At 46.6% G+C, this 17,056-nt stretch overlaps 1 protein-coding gene across 3 annotated transcripts in view; it reads right to left on the bottom strand.

Moving 5' to 3' along the window:
* Nucleotides 1-17,056, bottom strand: part of HIP1 (huntingtin interacting protein 1) — an 87,443-nt gene that overhangs the window by 20,276 nt on the left and 50,111 nt on the right. For all 3 annotated transcript variants that reach the window (XM_060258810.1, XM_060258811.1, XM_060258812.1), the window contains exons 5-11: nt 16,655-16,735; nt 10,479-10,555; nt 9,581-9,642; nt 7,199-7,339; nt 4,263-4,320; nt 1,818-1,893; nt 1,458-1,592 (exon numbers count right to left, since the gene is read on the bottom strand). In XM_060258810.1, the coding sequence (XP_060114793.1) occupies nt 1,458-1,592; nt 1,818-1,893; nt 4,263-4,320; nt 7,199-7,339; nt 9,581-9,642; nt 10,479-10,555; nt 16,655-16,735 (630 nt within the window). The remainder of the gene's footprint in view (nt 1-1,457; nt 1,593-1,817; nt 1,894-4,262; nt 4,321-7,198; nt 7,340-9,580; nt 9,643-10,478; nt 10,556-16,654; nt 16,736-17,056) is intronic.

Genomic DNA, 17,056 nt, shown 5'->3' with positions numbered 1-17,056 from the left:
ATAGGAGTCCATGCTCCTTATCCTCTCCACACTTTAATGGCCACTTTTAAAGCCTTTTAAGCGGCAAGATCAATGGGCAATGCTCTTCACTGTGTGTGTGTGTATGTATATATATATATATATGTGTGTGTGTGTGTGTGTGTGTGTGTGTGTGTATATGTATATATATATATATAAACAATTTTTGGTCACTGTGTGACAGAGCGTTGGACTGGATGGGCCACTGGCCTGATCCAACAGGGCTTCTCTTATGTTCTTATGTGACACAGAGTGTTGGACTGGATGGGCCACTGGCCTGATCCAACAGGGCTTCTCTTATGTTCTTACTACTTCAGACACCAGTGGAAAGGTTCTGTATTTGAAAGTTTGTGCGTGGTCGGGGTGGGAGAATCCCTGCACACAACACAGCAGGGAGAAAGCTGTGCAGCCCTGACCTGGACAGCCCCAGCAAACCTGATTTCATCAGATATCGGGAGCTAAACATGGTAGACTCTGGCAAGTACTTGGATGGGAGACCTCCAAGCGATGCTCCCTCTATGCTGCAGTCGTGTGAGCAAACATTCTTCTTTGTGAGCTACTGGCATTAAAGTTGTGAGGTGCTGCATAAATTAATTTGCTGTGGGGCCATTATTCCTGAGCTAAGAGAAAAATGTGTGAGCCAGAGGCTAAAAGCCTGTGAGCTAGCTCACACTAACTCAGCTTAGAGGGAACACTGCTTCCAAGGAATACCAGAAGTGGGAGGCAGAGGCAGGCTTTATTCAACCACCTCTCTGAATATCCTCCAGGCCCCCAGTAGGGATCAATCATCCGAGGCTGCCATGACTTCCAGGTGCGCGCGCACACACACACACACACACATTACAAAAATACAAACATACCAAAAAGGGGGAGGGGGGGAGAAGGCTGCACTGAACTCTTCTGCCTTGACGTGATACGTTTTCTATCTGCAGAATTTTATTAGGGGGTAATATAAACAAGCATGCCCTCCACCACCTGCAGCCTGATGCTGGCATTGCTTTCTCTAACAGGTTCTGTCAGATGACTCAATTGGACCACAGCAAAAAGCAGAAGTTAAAGCACAAGGGGTTATTTCCCTAAAGCACCTTTTTAATGAATATAGTTTCAGAGGGTAATCATGTTGGTCTGCAATGAAACGGCTAGATTCGAGTCCAGTAGCCCTTTAGAGACTCACAAGACATATGGGGTGTAAGCTCTCAACAGTCAAAGCTCCATATCTGACAAAGGCAGCTTTTGACTTTCGAAAGCTTATGCCCCCCAAAATCTTGTTGGTGTCTGCTACTGGACTCGAATCTAGATGTTTTATGAATGTGGCCCATGGATGATAGAGGCTGGTGTCCTCCAAACACTCACCACAAATTACGCTGCCCCTTCTCTTGCACCAAAACTAGACTTCCCAATTCGTGCCAAAATGGTGGCTTCCTGGCTTTTCCTCTCACCTGCTGTGAGGCTGTTTCCATGTCTACAAGTTCCATGATGGGCTCGCTGTCGGGGGATGAGGCTTCCACCGGGATGACGACGACAGGGCTGATGTGCTCGGAGAGTGCCGAAGCCCGCAGGAAGTTAGGGGGATTCTGGCAGAACAGAAAGAAGAGTGTGGTTGGCAAAGGCAGAACTGCAGCAAAGAGATGTTCCATATGGTAAGCCAATCCTGCAAAACTTCCATCTTGGCATTGGGGGGGAGGCAATTTGGACAGGCGTGCTGTCCGCTTGGGCCCCTATTTACAAGAAGCCTTCAGCTCAAGAGCTGTGGGAAAGCTGGAAGTGGAATAAGTCTGTTTAAGGCCACACGGTCTCACCTCGGGCAGCTGAGGGATCTGAATCAGTCGCTTGAAATACTGCAGGTTGCTGGAGCGATAGAACAGATCCTTCAGCCTGCAAAATTCAAGAGCAAAGGGTCAAGTCTGAGCGCACCCTGGGCTACTCCAGCTAAGGTCTTCCAGTCTTAAAACTGAAGCAAATTGAACTGATGGCCCAGAATCGGGCCAGCGGTTGCGTGTATCTTTCCTACATGCAGACCAGCTAAGGAAATTTTAGTACCAGTAACCCAGAAGTCACTGATGATGTTAGAGGAACTCAAGACACAGGAATTCTAGCCTATTGGATGTGTACGCCTTCGCCCACTCATGTCTTAGTAATAAAGAAGTTTCACAAAAGTAGTTGTGATGAAAACCTGACATGTTGATCAAGAATACCTTCAGTGGAAACGGCACAGTGCACTAGGACCTTCAAAGAAGTCACAGGAAAAGACCATACTTCCTACCACCTAGAATGTTCTAACCTCACCATTCTGTTCCTTATTGTGTGTTCCCAACAGACCTGCGAAAGTAGGTTAGGCTGAGAGAGTGTGACTGTCCCAAGGTCACCCAGTGAAGCTTTGCATCAGAGTGGGGATATAAACCCAGGCATCTCAGACTCCAGTCCAATGCCAGCTGTTACACCATGCGGGCTCTCCTGCTCCAGATGACTTTAATACAAGAGAAGCCTGCCATTTGGCAGATGAAGCTACCCCGTTACCCCCCAGAGGCTATAACTGGTCAGCACGAGCCATCTTTGGACTGCCTGCCCAGCTGCATCAGCAAACCTGGTGCTGCTTTTATCTGAGAACATTTTGTTCTTCGCTTGGCTCTGGGCAACAGAATGCAGATAGACACGAGAGGGCCAAATCCTGCCCGACTGATACTGTTTGATTCATCTTACTCATTCTCCACTGTCAGGTCTTTGATCCAAAGGCAGTGGCTGGTGTGTAACCCAAAGAGACTCCAAAACATAGCCCTTTGAGGCAGCACCAACAAGTTCTGGTCAGAGCCGGGAGATACGGAGCCCCAAGTACAGCAGGGACCATCAGTTCTGGCTGCCACTCCTTCTCCTGTAGTTGGGGTGTTTCCTTCAATCATTACTTAGCAAGCACCATCACGGCTCCTAGGTTCCAAATCGCCCAACCACAGGATCACAGATGCACACTGCAAAGGTAGGGAGGGATGGTTTAGTCCCAGACTAGGGACACCACTAGCAATGCTCCCTCTAAGCTGCAGAGTCTTGTGAGCAAAAACTCTACTTTGTGAGCAACTGGTATTGAAGTTGTAAGCTACCGGAATTAAAGTTGTGAGCTACTGCATACATTACTGTGCTCTGGGGTCATCCTTCCTGAGCTAAGACAAAAACGTGTGAGCTGGAGGCTAAAAATCTGCAAGCTAGCTCATGCTAACTCAGCCTAGAGGGAACACTGACCACTAGCATAATCCCCATGGCTAGCTCCTCAGAGACCAGAGAAAGGACTTATCAGAGTCCCTTCTCCAAACACCTCTTGGCATCTCTGGCTGCAACAGTCACACTGTAACACTGAAGGTTTTGAATAATCTGAGGTTAAGCTGTGCATCAGTTCACAGCTGATTGTTAAGTGTTTAGATACTTCCCCACTGGGAACCCAAAGCGGCTTACAATGTCATACTTGCCTCCTTTATTTTACCCTTGGAACAACCATCCTGTGGGTTAGGGGTACACTAAGAGAGTGACTGGCCCCAAGTCACTCAGCAACCTTCGTGTCAGGGTGGGGATTTGAACCTGGGACTCCCCAATCCCAGTCTGGCACTCTTAGAAACTACACCTGGATGCAGACTGCTAGTTGGACATTGACTTCACTCATCATAGCAGTGAAATCTTTGTTGAGGGAAAGAGCATTTGCTTCAACGTAACACAGGGACACAGCAACATCAGGATCTAAAGGTCGTCCATGGGGAGGGACGGTGGCTCAGTGGTAGAGCATCTGCTTGGTAAGCAGAAGGTCCCAGGTTCAATCCCCAGCATCTCCAACTAAAAAGGGTCCAGGCAAATAGGTGTGAAATACCTCAGCTTGAGACCCTGGAGAGCCACTGCCAGTCTGAGTAGACAATACTGACTCTGATGGACCAAGGGTCTGATCCAATAGAAGGCAGCGTCATATGTTCATATGATGTGGCAGAGTCTCCGCTTCCCCACAGATTTCTGATGTGTCAAAGAATTCAGAAGAGTCTCCTCATGCTGGTCCCTTGTAAATAATCAGGCCATGGGAGATTCTCCTGTATCCACTGAAACGTCAGACTGACTGTTCCAACACAATAAGGTCTTGATCAGGTAGGCACAAAGGCGAAGACAGCTTAGGCAAGCTTAACTGATCAGCAGGTCCTAAGCACAGATATGCAAACACACAACTTTTGTGGGAGGTGTCCTCCAAAGTGAACATGGGCCAAGCAGTGCACACTTACTTTTTGAACTGCTCTAGGAAACGGTCCCTGTGGCCTTGGAGTGTGTCAGCTGGGAGACCTGGATAAGAGATCACAGAAAATGGGATGAGCAGAAGATCTCCAAGCTGCTTCAGTCTACAGTGAGCTGGAGGTTATGTGTGTGTGTGCGTGCGCACAAGCAATAGAACATGCCAAGATTTCTGCTTCCCATCTCCAATAATATAGTTCCTGCCTTTAGCTACTTCCATGGTCAGCCCTTTAGCTCTGGAACTGACATTATTCAGTTACTTTATACAAAGAAACGTACTCAACACTGTGTCACATGCGGACCATTCTATTAATCACCTCCAAAACGATCACACTTATGTTGCATCAGTTTTCAAATATTTCACTTCAGAAATGGCACTTTAGGTACACATAAAGACGTAAACAGATTTCAGATTTATTTGAACAAGCTGGCAATGAAGGGAAGTTATATTTGCATAGTGGTTTAAAATCTGGAATTGGTAGACAAAGAGTTAAATATGTTTACAAAACTGCATCTTATGGTGCTGAATGCACAAGAGATGTTTAGAGACTTATGGCTGTTTTGCTTTCACTGAAGGTGCTACAGATATTACAGTGCTTTTGCTTAGTCAGTACTTGTTCTTGATTGCCTTACGTTTCCTTTTCAACATACTATTTGTTGGTCACACAGACTTGAGAATGTACTCAGCTTTACCCCTTTGTTTTAAAGAGTAGGGTTTTCCTTCTAGACGAAGATTTTCCTTTTCTTTGGCAAGCTTGTTATTATCTTCTCCTTAATATCAATAACTGTCTTTTGGCGTGTTTAGGGTCTTTCAATGCCACTTCAAAACATTTGCCAAATCCTTATCTTCCAGATATACAACCTCTTCAAACTGGATATAAAGCTTATAAAATGAAGAACTAATTCTCTTCTCAAGTTGTGTTTCTTTGGTTTACACAAGGAGACTGGTTAAACTATTTGAACAGTCTCCGCCAGAGTCTCTCCTTTTCCTAAAGTCACACCACACTGGCTCTGAAGCAGACTTGGCTTTTCAGACTCCTCTCTAGTCTCCCAGGCCACTCTCTTCTCCAACAACTTCTCCAACTTCCTAACTGTCACACTCCCCTCTACAGTTGGTGGCAGTCCTTCAAGCAGAGCGAGTTTCATGAGCTGTCAATCAGTTCAGCTAGCTTACTCCCTCCCAAGCAGCACTGCCTATAAGCATGTATTTACTTGCTGTCCATCACACACTGCTGAAAACACTTCATTCCAATGTTCCCCCTATTGTCCTCCTGTCTTTTAAAAAGACTCTGAACATGATTGCAATGCCAGCCTATTCAGTACAGACTACTAAAGCACCACTGAGGTGGGAAGAGAGGTCCAAGAGGCAGTCATGGTTGTTGTCCTGCATTTCATCATTGTCATTCCTTCTCTGCATCCATCAAGACTTTTCAAAAGGTTAACAAGGGAAAGTCCCAGATATAGAAGGATGGCTTAAGAAAGTGTGGTTTATAATGCTTATGGTGAGACTTTCTGCTTATAAAAGATTTTGGAAAGGGAACAGGTTTTCCCAGTCATTTTATTCACATTTGGCTTTCATTTTTTATATCCGGGGGAGGGGGGGAGCAAACAAACCAAGCAGTTTTGTAAGAGATGGGATATTGAATCTTGTTTACTGGGCACATTTCTGCTATTCCCTTCTGTTTTCTTAATCTGTGCTGTGACTCAGCTGGCTGGCAACTTTCCAATTGTATAAACATATCATTCAATAAACTTAATCTTGACAGGGAAAAAAAAGACTTTGCAACATGTTCAGGAAAAGAAGTGGGAGAGCAGATTCACACATACACCCATCTCTGTTTTCCCAGGAAAAAAAGGATTTTTTTTTACACTCATTATCATAAAAAAATTTAAAAAGAGCTGCCTGCACCTTCACCAGTCCTCATCCCCAAACAGACCCTTCCACTGTTAATTTTTAATAACTGCAGGTGGGTAGCCCTATTGGTCTGAAGCAACAGAACAAAGGTTTTTTGGGGTTTTTTTTGAAAAACAAACAAATCTTTTATTGACGCTTCCATGTATCCATAAACAACAAACTATACATAAATCATACATACCTACCCACCACCAACCCATCACCCACCCTTCCACCCAAGGAGCTTATAGGGCTTTATCCAAACACACATTTTGTTTCCTCATAGTAAATCCCATACTTTTTATCCATATATATAAATAGTTCCACATCTTCCTGCAATCCTGTAGATTGCCTCCTCTTAATCTTACGGTTAGAGTGTCCATCTCTGCAGCCTCTAATAATTTCTGTATAAATTCGTTTCTGTCTGGTAATTTCGAGACTTTCCAATATTTCGCATAGAGAGTTCTCGCGACAGTTGTTACATGTAACAATATTTTTTTTCGTGTCTGGGTAGACTTTCTTTACATACATTCAACAGATACAGTTCGGGAGTGTGTTGAAGCTTAATTTTTAATATTTTTTGTGTCCAAATATTGATTTGGGCCCAATATTTTTTGGCATGTTCACATTGCCACCAAATGTGATAGAGTCCAGTGGCACCTTTAAGACCTTTAAGACCAACAAAGTTTAATTCAAGGTCTGAGCCTTCGTGTGCAAGCACACTTTTGAATGTAACTATTTGTAATATTTGAAAATTGTTGATGTATTTATACTTTCCCCTTTTCCTTCCTTCCTTCTGTACCCCACTCCTTTTTTTAAAAAAAATAAAAACATTAATCACAAACTTAATCATGATAATTATTAAAAGCAAAAGTATTGGAACTCAGCTCTAGGGACAGCATTCCTGATAGGGAATGGGGTGGTAGATATTTTTTTGGGGTGGGGGGTGGGTGGGGGGACTGCTTGGTCCACAACTTGCCATCAGCTGCAATAGAATTCTGGCCCCAAAAGGACACCACCAGCCTTGGTACTTACAGGAATGGAGCTTGAAGAGAAGTTTAACAGTGTAGTCATAGAGGTGGCTGCAGTCTAGGATGACCTGGATCAGAGGGGCCAACCGGCACTGCCCAGCAGCGGTGACCGACACAGAGCGAGACATGTCCAAGGAATTGAACACTGTGAGAGAACCACAAAATACACTGCGCTCAGGGCTGATTCTTTAAGAAAACACGGCCAGAAAAGCTCCATGAGGACAACTGCATGTAGAGGTGGGGTGGGGGCTGAATTAAATGGGTCTTTCAAATGCAGGTGCCATAACATGACATGGGGCCACTCAGTTCCAGCTCTTTAGCACAAGGCAATAGCTGCCTTGTCAATCTGTACCGGACCAAGGTCACTTTTTACATCTTCTAACTCAAAGCATCTTATAGTTAACGCTACTCTGGCAGCTTGTGGTTCTGATAGTTTCAGATGTCCATGTGAAGAAACGATCTTTGTACCACCATCCCAAGATCTAATATTCTTTAGCCTTCTACTGCCTGATCTGGTCATCTTGTTCAAGGAAAACAAACTTTTCCATCATGGTGGCCTGGACAGAAAACTTGTGCTGCCCCCATCCTTACCCTTTTTTAAATGGTGTATTTTTGCCTCTGCATCTATGTGCCCCTTCAACACAGAAATTCGCCAATTTCTTTTTCAGATATGCCAAACCTGGCCCTGTCACAGCCCACTCATTTCCTCCCCTGTTTCTTGGCATGCCGCACCAAGTTCCTGCACATAACCGAGAAACTTCAGCACAACTTCGGTGGTTCCAGAAGGAGGAAGCATGCCGTGTAAAGGAAACATGCAAGCATCAGGTCAGTGAGGGACTCAATGGAGAGGTGGGCTGGGTGCACTGGGAAGGGTCGGTGGCAGACTGCTTAGCTATGCTAATGACAAAGGCCTTAACAACACATGGTCACGCAAGCAGTTTCCTTGGAAGTTCAGCTGTAGGTCTCTGCAAAGGGAAAAGTCTTCTGGGAACCTCAGCTCCTGCCTGGTCCCCAAAGATGAGAGAGAGAGGCACTACCTGCCTCACCTGGGTAAGCCCCATTTTCTCACTCTAAAGGAGTCGAGCACCTCCCTCTCCCTTTGCTCTGCATTGAATGTACAACTACACATGGTGCAATGGACGTGGTGCAAAGAATGTTCTCCCGCAGTAAAGGAAAGCCTTTGTCTCCCATCTGGGTATCAGGAGACCATGCAGCTGGTGAGACTCTCAGGAAGTGGGAGAGACAGGGCTTTTTTTGTAGCAGGAACTTCTTTGCATATTAGGCCACACACCCCTGATGTAGCCAGTCCTCCTGGAGCTTACAGTAGGCCCTGTACTAACAGTCCGGTAAGCTTTTGGAGGACTGGCTACATCAAGGATGCGTGGCCTAATATGCAAAGGAGTTCCTGCTACAAAAAAAAAAAACCCTGGGGAGAGAGATTAGACCAGTGGACAATATGGGGTGTGTGCATCATGCAGAAGGCAACCTATCACAAGTCCACCAGGCTGCCAAAGAGCAGTACTGCTGGGAATTAGCAAACACGCATTTTGAGAGTTATTTAAAAAGGCAAGAATGTGTTATGGCAAAACCTGAAAGAGGGATTTTATTCCCTGCTGAAGTCACTTGGGCTGGCAGCCAAAGCCCAGCAGGCACTATAGAAACTTCTTTCTTGAGGGCCCAAGAGCTGAGCCAGGCAAGGTGGAAAGAGTTCCACAGAAGACCAAGTGGCAGGGGTTCCCCAGGCTGGTCAGCCTTTGTGCCAGCAAGAGAAAACTAGAATGGGCTGTGCTGCTCATGGCATCAGACCTAATCCCAGCAAGCAGTGTCATAGGAGGCAGCATGGGAAGGTGGAAGACCGCAAAGGAGAGGTCCCTCGGCCAGCCTGAAAACTGCCAGTCTGCCTCCAAAAGCCACTGGAAGGGTCATACATCATGGAAGAGTGGATGAAAATAGATGAGCTCAGCTGCCCTTGGTCCCTCCCTTCCTGCAGCCGGAGGCTAGGTTGCTTTCACCAAATTACACAGTCAAAACTGACACCCTCATTCCGCAGCCTTTAAAAAAAGGAGCAGGCACTGCTTCTGTGTCCTGAGGCTGGAGCAAAATACTGCTCATCCAAGTGCAAAGGAAAGGATTTTCTTATGCTCTGGCTACCTTCCACCTCCACTCGGAATGCTTGTCTGTCCCCCACATTGTCTGAAAAGGAGAGCAGAGAGGATGCCAAGATACCCTCTTCTGGCTTCTCTGAAAATGATCTGTTTTCGGGGCGGGGGAGGGGGGTAGGGGGCCCCAGCCCTATCAAGAGCGTATGACTGGCAGGAACAATAAGACACACCTCCTCGGCTAATGCCTTACAGAAGCATGCACTATTCCCAGCACAGAGTGTTACCTGTCTGGAATAAGTTCAGTTCGCACTCCAGGTAATCAAACATCTCCACAGTGAGCTGGAAACTATAAGAGAAGGAGAAAGAGCGGAGTGATGGCAAAACCACTATTACACTGGACCACATCCCGAATTTTGCTGTGTCCCCAGCATGCAAGCAAACAGCACCCTGTACTTCATTGGGGACCAAGCAGGAAGGCAGGGGCAGGCTTTATTCAGCCACCACTATCAATATCCTCCAGGCCCCCAGTAGGGGTCAGTCACCAGAAGTCACCATGACTTCTAGGTATGCACACACACAAAAATACCAAAAAAGGAAAGGAAAACTGACAATAGATCTAACAGCCTTCTTGCTTTAAATTCTTTTTGTCACCTCGAAAGGTGGGCCACCTTCATCTACCTGATCTCTGCTCTTATCTTTTGTCAAGCCAGGTATACCACTCTCCAGGCATTAGCCAGAAATATCAAGAGCTTCCAAGGGAGTGGGAGGCAGCAACCAGACATCCCTTCCGGCATGCTGGAGCGGAGGAAGAAGTCCACCCCCACAGAGACTGGCAGGCTCTGGTTGCCAAGAGAAAGTCTGACAAAACTGTTTCTGGGGGAAGAAGAGAGGGAATTTTTATCCATGGAGGAGAAACAGCCGATAGAAGAACGATGGCAAGGAGACCTCAAGAACAAGGGAGAAGACACCGAGACATCTGTTGAACGGCCCTGTTGCTACCTTGTCTTTTCAATGAGGAAAAACCCCTTGAGAGCTATACATGGTAGAAAGCAAGCCCAATCTCCCCCCTCCCTCCATAAAGCCCTTTCAAATAAATAGCACAGATGTGGCCAGAGTTCCAGTAAGAAAGCGAGCAATCACACAAAATCCACGAGCTCTCTGTAGAGGCCAAGCAACACTTACAAGTTATTAACGTCGTTCTCGCCCGTCTCATCAAGTTGCCTGTCTGACATCTGGAGGTTTCCAGGGAATCGGGGATTCTGCAGGGGGTTGGGGGAGAGGAGACAAGGACCAAGGTTATTGGAAAGCACAGTGGTGGCCTAACCGGAGACAGATCTGGAGAGAGGTGCTCCTACGAAGCACAACTGTGCAGCTTTTGCCTCTCAAGACTCGCAGGAGTACAGACACCCGATAAGGATAACAAGCAGGCCGCTGCAGGTTTCTAGAACCGCAGCCAGAGATTGCTCTGGCCAGCAAAGGTTTAGAAATGCTTCATCACCTCCTTGGGCAGATGAACGTATATCATAGGGAATCTTCTTCCTCTCCTCCTCTTCCCCCCTTGAATTTGGATGGTATCTCGCCCAATGGCCCATTTTACAATCCAGGAAAGAAGGGGTGGGGGGAGATGAAGAAGGCGCATTCATTTGTTATGTGCAGGGACTCACATAATAAACCTCTGAGCCAGAGAAGACAGAACATGAATGAAGGGTATGAAGTTATCCCTGGAAAAGTGGGCTTTAAGAAGACAGGATGTCGGAAGACTGCTAAGTTAATCCTGAAACTGGGCAGTGGCATGGCAACACTTGGCCAGAGCTTTGGAAGCAGCCGTTCCCCTATCATTAGTCAACAGAAGTATTCCGCCCCCCCCCCCCCCGCCTTTCTTCACAGGCATCCTTCATCTCACGTTGATTCTCTTTCGCTAGCAGAAGCTGCAGTCGAGGTTTGTTTATTAGGCACATACTTTTGGCTTTCCAACCAGAGGCCTGCAAAGCGCTGGCCTCAGGGCCCTCAGCTGAGCTTCCCAGTCCAGAACACGCAACCAGCCGCCCAGATTCCATTCTATAAATACTTGTCATTTCCATCTCAATCATTCCCAAATAGGATGCAGCCGAGACAAACCAGCTGGCCTGAAGCCAATCACAACTTGGGCTGCAGCACGAAGTCTGGGAGGAGAGTTTGCAAAGGAGCATTTCAGGCAGTTTTGAGTCACTGTGAAGATGAAGGGCGAGCAGGGAAAGCCCCAAAGCTGCATTGTCGCTCCCTGACCTGACCCAGTGATGTGCTCTGTGTATCAGTGGAGTCACACACAGAAGCAGCCCTCCGTCTCCCTTTTTGTGGTCATCTGGCCTTGCCCTTGTTTTTGAGAATGAGCTCACGAATCTCTGTCTGCTAATTCTGCTGGACCAAGGACATGAAGGGATACCTGACTCCAGGGGCTTTTTTTGTAGCAGGAACTCCTTTGCATATCAGGCCACACACCCCTGATGAAGCCAATCCTGCAAGAGCTCACAGGGCTCTTAGTACAGGGCCTACTGTAAGCTCCAGGAGGATTGGCTACACCAAGGGGTGTGGCTTAATATGCAAAGGAGTTCCTACTACAAAAAAAGCCTTGCCTGACTCCGTTCCCCTTCCCAGTTATGGATGTAAGGAAACAGGAAGCTGCAACTAAAGCAGAATGCCAACCTTAAGGTTGCCAACTCTGGGTTGGGAAATTCCTGGAGACATGAGTGAGGACCCTGGAAAGGGCAGGGTTTGGAGAGAAGAGGGATCTCAGCAAGTCTAATGCCATAGAGTCCGTCTTCCAAAGCAACCATTTTCTCCAAGGGAACTGATCTCTGTAGCCTGGAGATCAGTTGTAATTTGGGGAGACCTTCAGGCCTCATCTGGAGGTTAGTAGCCCAAGCCTGCTCTCAAGTTGGCTGTCTCTACACATGCAGTAAAATGAGGTGACAAATCCTAAGGTGGCAAATTGACTATACCAGCTTAGACTGCATGGGGCGGGGGGAAGGAGATCATTCTCAAATGCCCCCTTACGTTAAAAAAAATTCACCTTTAAACAGGGAGTGTGTGTTGAGCCTAGCACATTAGACACCCCCATAAGAACAGCGCTGCTGGATCAGACCAATGGTCCATCTAGACTAGCATCCTGTTAAACATAGTGGCCAACTATTGCCTTGGAAGGCCAAACAAGCAGGGCACAAAGGTCATGGTCTTCCCCTGATGTTGCCTCCTAGCTCTGTCTTTTGAGATTTATTGCCTCTGAATATAGAGGCTCCCTTTACTTGCCATGGCTACTAGTCAGTGACAGACTTCTCCTCCACAAATCTGTCTAAGCCTCCTGTAAAGCCATCTGTGGCTATGATTTAAAATGCTACCTCTAGCGGCATTACTATTGCCCATCAATAGCTACAAGACAGACGAAAGGAAACACTTCTTTACTCAACAAGGTAATTGAACTGTGGAGTTTTGGCCCCAGCCTGTTCTCTGCTGTGCTAGCTGCCTACTTGGAAGGTTCCCCCCTCCCCCTTTTACACATAAAAGAGCACTGGAAAAAAATGTGATTACCTGTAGTATGAAGTGGCACAGTTCATTATAACACCACAGGATTCTGTCACCCATTCTGCTACATGTAACCAGAGCTGCAAACCTTGAGTCTAAAAGCATTTTTGGAATTCTAAGAAAGGGTAACAGGCAGTATTTAAAAAAAAAAAAAACTGCTGCCATGGGGGTCCTTCCCTCCACCATATTTATTTTTCAAATTAACAGCAGGATTTATATTTCCTTGGTGTAAGTCAGGGAACCCCCCTTACCCCCCTCCACTGCCCCTAAACAAAACCCATTATACAAGCTTGCATACTGCTCGTTATTAGCTTCAAGTGAGTTCCCCTATCAGATTCTCTGATCCTGCAGAACTGCAGAAGGTAACAAAGACCACCCACCACAACTTCTTTCAGTTGAACATAAGAACATAAGAGAAGCCATGTTGGATCAGTCCAATGGCCCATCCAGTCCAACACTCTGGACCTCTGCTCCATATTTTTATCTAAACCCCTCTTGAAGGTGGCCATGCTTGTGGCCGCCACCACCTCCTGTGGCAGTGAATTCCACATGTTAATCACCCTTTGGGTGAAGAAGTACTTCCTTTTCTCCGTTTTAACCTGTCTGCTCAGCAATTGCATCGAATGCCCATGAGTTCTTGTATTGTGAGAAAGGGAGAAAAGTACCTCTTTCTCTACTTTCTCCATCCCATGCATTATCTTGTAAACCTCTATCATGTCACCCCGCAGTCAACGTTTCTCCAAGCTAAAGAGTCCCAAGCGTTTCAACCTTTCTTCATAGGGAAAGTGTTCCAGCCCTTTAATCATTCTAGTTGCCCTTTTCTGGACTTTCTCCAATGCTATAATATCCTTTTTGTGGTGCGGCGACCAGAACTGCGCACAGTACTCCAAATGAGACCACACCATCGATTTATACAGGGGCATTATGATACTGGCTGATTTGTTTTCAATTCCCTTCCTAATCATTCCCAGCATGGCGTTGGCCTTTTTTATTGCAAATGCACACTGTCTTGACATTTTCAGTGAGTTATCTACCACAACCCCACGATCCTTCTCTTGGTCAGTCTCTGCCAGTTCACACCACATCAACTTGTATTTGTAGCTGGGATTCTTGGCCCCAATGTGCATTACTTTGCACTTGGCCACACTGAACTGCATCTGCCACGTTGACGCCCACTCACCCAGCCTCAACAGGTCCCTTTGGAGTTCCTCACAATCCTCTCTGGTTCTCACCACCCTAAACAATTTAGTGTCATCCGCAAACTTGGCCACTTCACTGCTCACTCCCAACTCTAAATCATTTATGAACAAGTTAAAGAGCGTGGGACTCAGTACCGAGCCCTGCGGCACCCCACTGCTTACCATCCTCCATTGCGAAGACTGCCCATTTATACTCACTCTCTGCTTCCTATTACTCAGCCAGTTTTTGATCCACAAGAGGACCTGTCCTTTTACTCCATGACTCTCAAGCTTTCTAAGGAGCCTTTGATGAGGAACTTTATCAAAAGCTTTCTGGAAGTCAAGGTAAACAACATCTATCGGGTCTCCTTTGTCCACATGTTTGTTCACCCCCTCAAAGAAATGTAACAGGTTAGTGAGGCAAGATCTTCCCTTACAGAACCCATGATGAGTCTTCCTCAATAACCCGTGTTCATCAATGTGCCTACTCATTCTGTCCTTGATAATGGTTTCTACCAACTTTCCCGGTATTGAAGTCAGACTGACTGGCCTGTAATTTCCTGGCTCTCCTCTGGTATCCTTTTTAAAGATGAGGGTGACATTTGCTACCTTCCAGTCCTCAGGAACGGAGGCAGATTTCAATGAAAGATTACAGATTTTTGTTAGAAGATCCACAAGTTCAACTTTGAGTTCTTTCAGAACTCTCGGATGTATGCCATCCGGACCCGGTGACTTATTAGTTTTTAATTTGTCTATCAGTTGTAGGACCTCCTCTTTTGTCACCTCAATCTGACTCAGGTCTTTCAACACCCCTTCCAAAATTAGTTGGTTAAGTATTCATAAGCTCAGGCATCACCTGAACATTTTCTCAACCTCCCCCCCAAAAAAACCTGACACTTCCCACCTCACCCCTCTATGATTTCATGTCATGAAACCTTCCTCCTGTGCTTCTCAAATTTGATTTTATCTCTTGCTGGGAGGGTCCTCCCTCCCCCTTTCTTTTCTGCTGTGGTGAAGTAGTTTTAAACAAACACATTGCCCTTGATGGAGACAAACAAAGCCCAGCTCACTGTGGCTGCTGCTCAAGCTCTGGACAAAGCAGCTGGGTCTTTCCCTCAACCCAACCCAGCCACTGCCGCTACTGCAGCCTCTCCATGTTCCCATCATCATGAGAATACCTGGAAGTCAGCTGGAGAGAGGAACACACTGGGGTGAAGGAAAAGGGAGAAAAAGAAGGGCAGAGAAAGGGGAAGGAACTAATGTGCAAAGAAAACAACAGAGGAAAGAGTTTTTTTTAAAGGAGGAAGTTCGAACAGGGTTCAGAAGAGAAGAAGAGAACTTGAAAAGAATTTAGGGAGGGGTCAGAAAGGGAGGGAGGGAGAGCAGCAAGCAGGCACCTGAAACACAACAGCTGGATACTGTGGCACCCACATGAACAAGTAAAACTGCCTTATACTGAATCAAACCCTTTGGCCATCAAAGTCAGGACTTAAATTGGTCTCAGACAGAGGTCTTTCCCCATCACCTACTGCCAGATCTTTTAACTGGAGACACCGGGGATTGAACCTGGGACCTTCTGCATGGCAAGCAAATGACCTACCACTGAGCCACAGCCCTTCCCTGATCCTTTGGATCAGTGGAACAGAGGTAAGTAGATGTGCTCCCAAAACCCCCTCTCTCCCACTCTGATCAAGCAACTTAGAAGTAGAAAAGAGAAGCCTGCAGCTCAGACAGGCTCAGAGGTAAACTCGGGCATGGGAAGGTTAACACCAAATGGGCAACTATGCCATACTGGGTCAGACCCTAGAAGATAAACAGACCCAGATGAGATGCAGCAAATCAGTGACTCTTCTAAAAAGATTCCACTGAAAGGCCAGTAGTATCTCTGGAAACAATGGAGAGGTCTAGACAGCCCTTCTCTCCGGTGTGCCCAGCTCCTGGCCTCTGATGTCAGTGGTGTCATCCCAATACTTCAGCTTTTAAAAAAACAACAGAAGAGCACAACAGCTTCTTAAAGTGTAAGGAAGCACAGCACAGACTACCTTTCCAAAACAATACAGCCAGATCCACATTACCCATATTCTGTTCAGACGGTCCTGTTCTCTCTCATCCAAATGAGAAAAATCAAAACCTAAAACTCCTGTGATTCAGCGAGCTGCAAAATCCAGTTTCCACACAGTACTAAATCCATAGTAAAGATATTCTCACCTCTTCCTTTAACAGGAGGTATCCCAGCTTTGTATGGCTACCAGCTCCAGGATTGGAAATACCTGGAGATTTTTTGGGGGTGGAGCTCGAGGACGGCAGGGCTTGGGAAAGTGGGGGTTTAATGCCATATAATAGAATATAATGCCATACAGTCCATCTTCCAAAGCAGCCATTTTCTCCAAGCAAACGGACTTCTGTGATCTGGAAATCAGTTGTAATAGTGGGAGTTCTCCAGCCACGATCTGGAGGCTGGCAACACTACAAATTCGGTGCCCAGCCACTGCTTTGTGCTCTTTCCTAGGCTCCTTGGGTCTGACTTTCAGAGGGCACGGAAGACAGCAAGCAGCCCCTTCCACCCTCAACCATGCAGTCAGGGCTGCTGGTTTTTGGAGGAGGAAAAAAAAAGCCACCTACTTTTGTGTGGAATTCCATCTTGGTTCTCAGCAATTTGAGGTAGATGCTGCACAGCTGTCCATAACCCTCGCTCAGGTGGCCCTGTAGAAAAAGGAAGATGGCGAGGTTCATCTCCAGCAAAGTCCTTTACAGCAAAGGGCCAGAACCCAGGGATGCTTTGGTTCAGCTCATACTTCTTTGCCTAGGCACAGCTCATACCCCTCTGCCTAGGCACTCAACGGGCCTGCAATTTGCAAGCCAGATCATGAGATTTAAAGTGCACACATGATTTGGGTTTTCTGAAACCTGCCCCCCCCCAAAAAAAAACCCTGGCAAGGCACCACTGGCAATCTGTAGGTCACCATAGGCTCTTGCCCACATCATTCTCTCTCTCTCTTTCTCTCACCCCCCCCCCCAACACAG

Source organism: Heteronotia binoei, chromosome 18 (genome assembly GCF_032191835.1).
Source record: "Heteronotia binoei isolate CCM8104 ecotype False Entrance Well chromosome 18, APGP_CSIRO_Hbin_v1, whole genome shotgun sequence".
In the NCBI taxonomy this organism is placed as follows: Eukaryota; Metazoa; Chordata; class Lepidosauria; order Squamata; family Gekkonidae; genus Heteronotia; species Heteronotia binoei.
This window is presented reverse-complemented; position numbering and strand designations above follow the sequence as displayed.